Source organism: Sinocyclocheilus rhinocerous, unplaced genomic scaffold, assembly GCF_001515625.1.
Source record: "Sinocyclocheilus rhinocerous isolate Xijiao unplaced genomic scaffold, SAMN03320098_v1.1 scaffold556, whole genome shotgun sequence".
Classification (NCBI taxonomy): domain Eukaryota; kingdom Metazoa; phylum Chordata; class Actinopteri; order Cypriniformes; family Cyprinidae; genus Sinocyclocheilus; species Sinocyclocheilus rhinocerous.
The window spans coordinates 230,486-231,614 of NW_015631074.1; the positions used below are offsets into that span (position 1 = coordinate 230,486).

At 34.5% G+C, this 1,129-nt stretch overlaps 1 protein-coding gene across 1 annotated transcript in view; it reads right to left on the bottom strand.

Annotated features, from left to right (window-relative positions):
- LOC107741563 (atrial natriuretic peptide receptor 2-like) overlaps positions 1–712 on the bottom strand; it is a 16,806-nt gene extending 16,094 nt beyond the window's left edge. The window contains exon 1 of the mRNA XM_016554318.1: positions 601–712. Within this exon, the coding sequence (XP_016409804.1) occupies positions 601–712 (112 nt within the window). The remainder of the gene's footprint in view (positions 1–600) is intronic.
- Positions 713–1,129: the final 417 nt, after the last annotated feature.

The window sequence follows — 1,129 nt, forward strand, 5'->3', positions numbered from 1 at the left end:
GGCATCACAGTATGGTAAGGGGCGTAACTTTTCCGTCACACGCTTGAGGTGTTCGGCCAATCACAACGCACTGGATAGTTGGCCAATCACAGCACACCTCGCTTTTTCAGACCGATGAGCTTTGTAAAAATCGACGCGTTTCAGAAAGGCGGGGCATAGAGGAGCAACAATAATGTACAGTATGTGGAAAATAATGTGTTTTTTGAACCTTAAACTGCATAAACACATTTCATTACACCAAATACACAAAATAATGTTCTTTTTAGCAACATCATATGGCCCCCCCTTAAGGCCTCGTCTTCAATTCTTAAAGGAGAGTTCACCAAAAATGTTGCCATTTTTTATTCACCCTCAGATTCAAAACTGAATAATTCAGGCCAGTTTTGGTTTGACAGCAATTCAGTAAAAAAAGAATCAAATCATTTTGTTCATGAATTAGACCATTTTTTTTTTTTTTTAAGTCTTACTGGTTTAGATCGACATGAGAGTGAAAAAAATAGATCATTTTTGGATGAACTGTCCTTTTAGGGAATTAGCAACAACAATGAAAGCTACTGAATGTAGCTAATTAGATGCATTTTCTTAAAAAGCAGCACTTACCGCCACAGCTAATCATGTTGTAATCGCTTGGTTCTTCTATGGGCCAGCAGTCATACTCAGTGTTGTCCAGGTCATGCCAGCCTTCTGCAGTCAGAATCTGAAACCAGTTCATTATCGGGGTTATTCGGGATTGGTGTTTTTATCCAAGATATGCTAAATCTAATCGATGTTTACCAGTCTTACTTCCTGAATCACCTTAAACTGGAATCAAGTAGAATACTTTTGACCTGCAATATTGCTAAATGTGATCCAGTTAGTAACAGAGTTGGCATAGCCGTGTTAGAAATTAAAATAAAATAAAATACATTAAAATAAAGTTAAATTAACTTTTCAATTAAATTAAACAAATAAATATAGAAAATTAAATAAAATAAAAATTTCATTTCTTTACACAAGTGTTAATATATACCATGTACATGCTGGGAAAACAAACTAAACAAAAACTAAACTAAACCGAAGTAAACTATTTAATTGTCTTTAAAAAGTGTTAATATGTACCATGTACATGCTGGGTTAAGTTAAGTCAAGT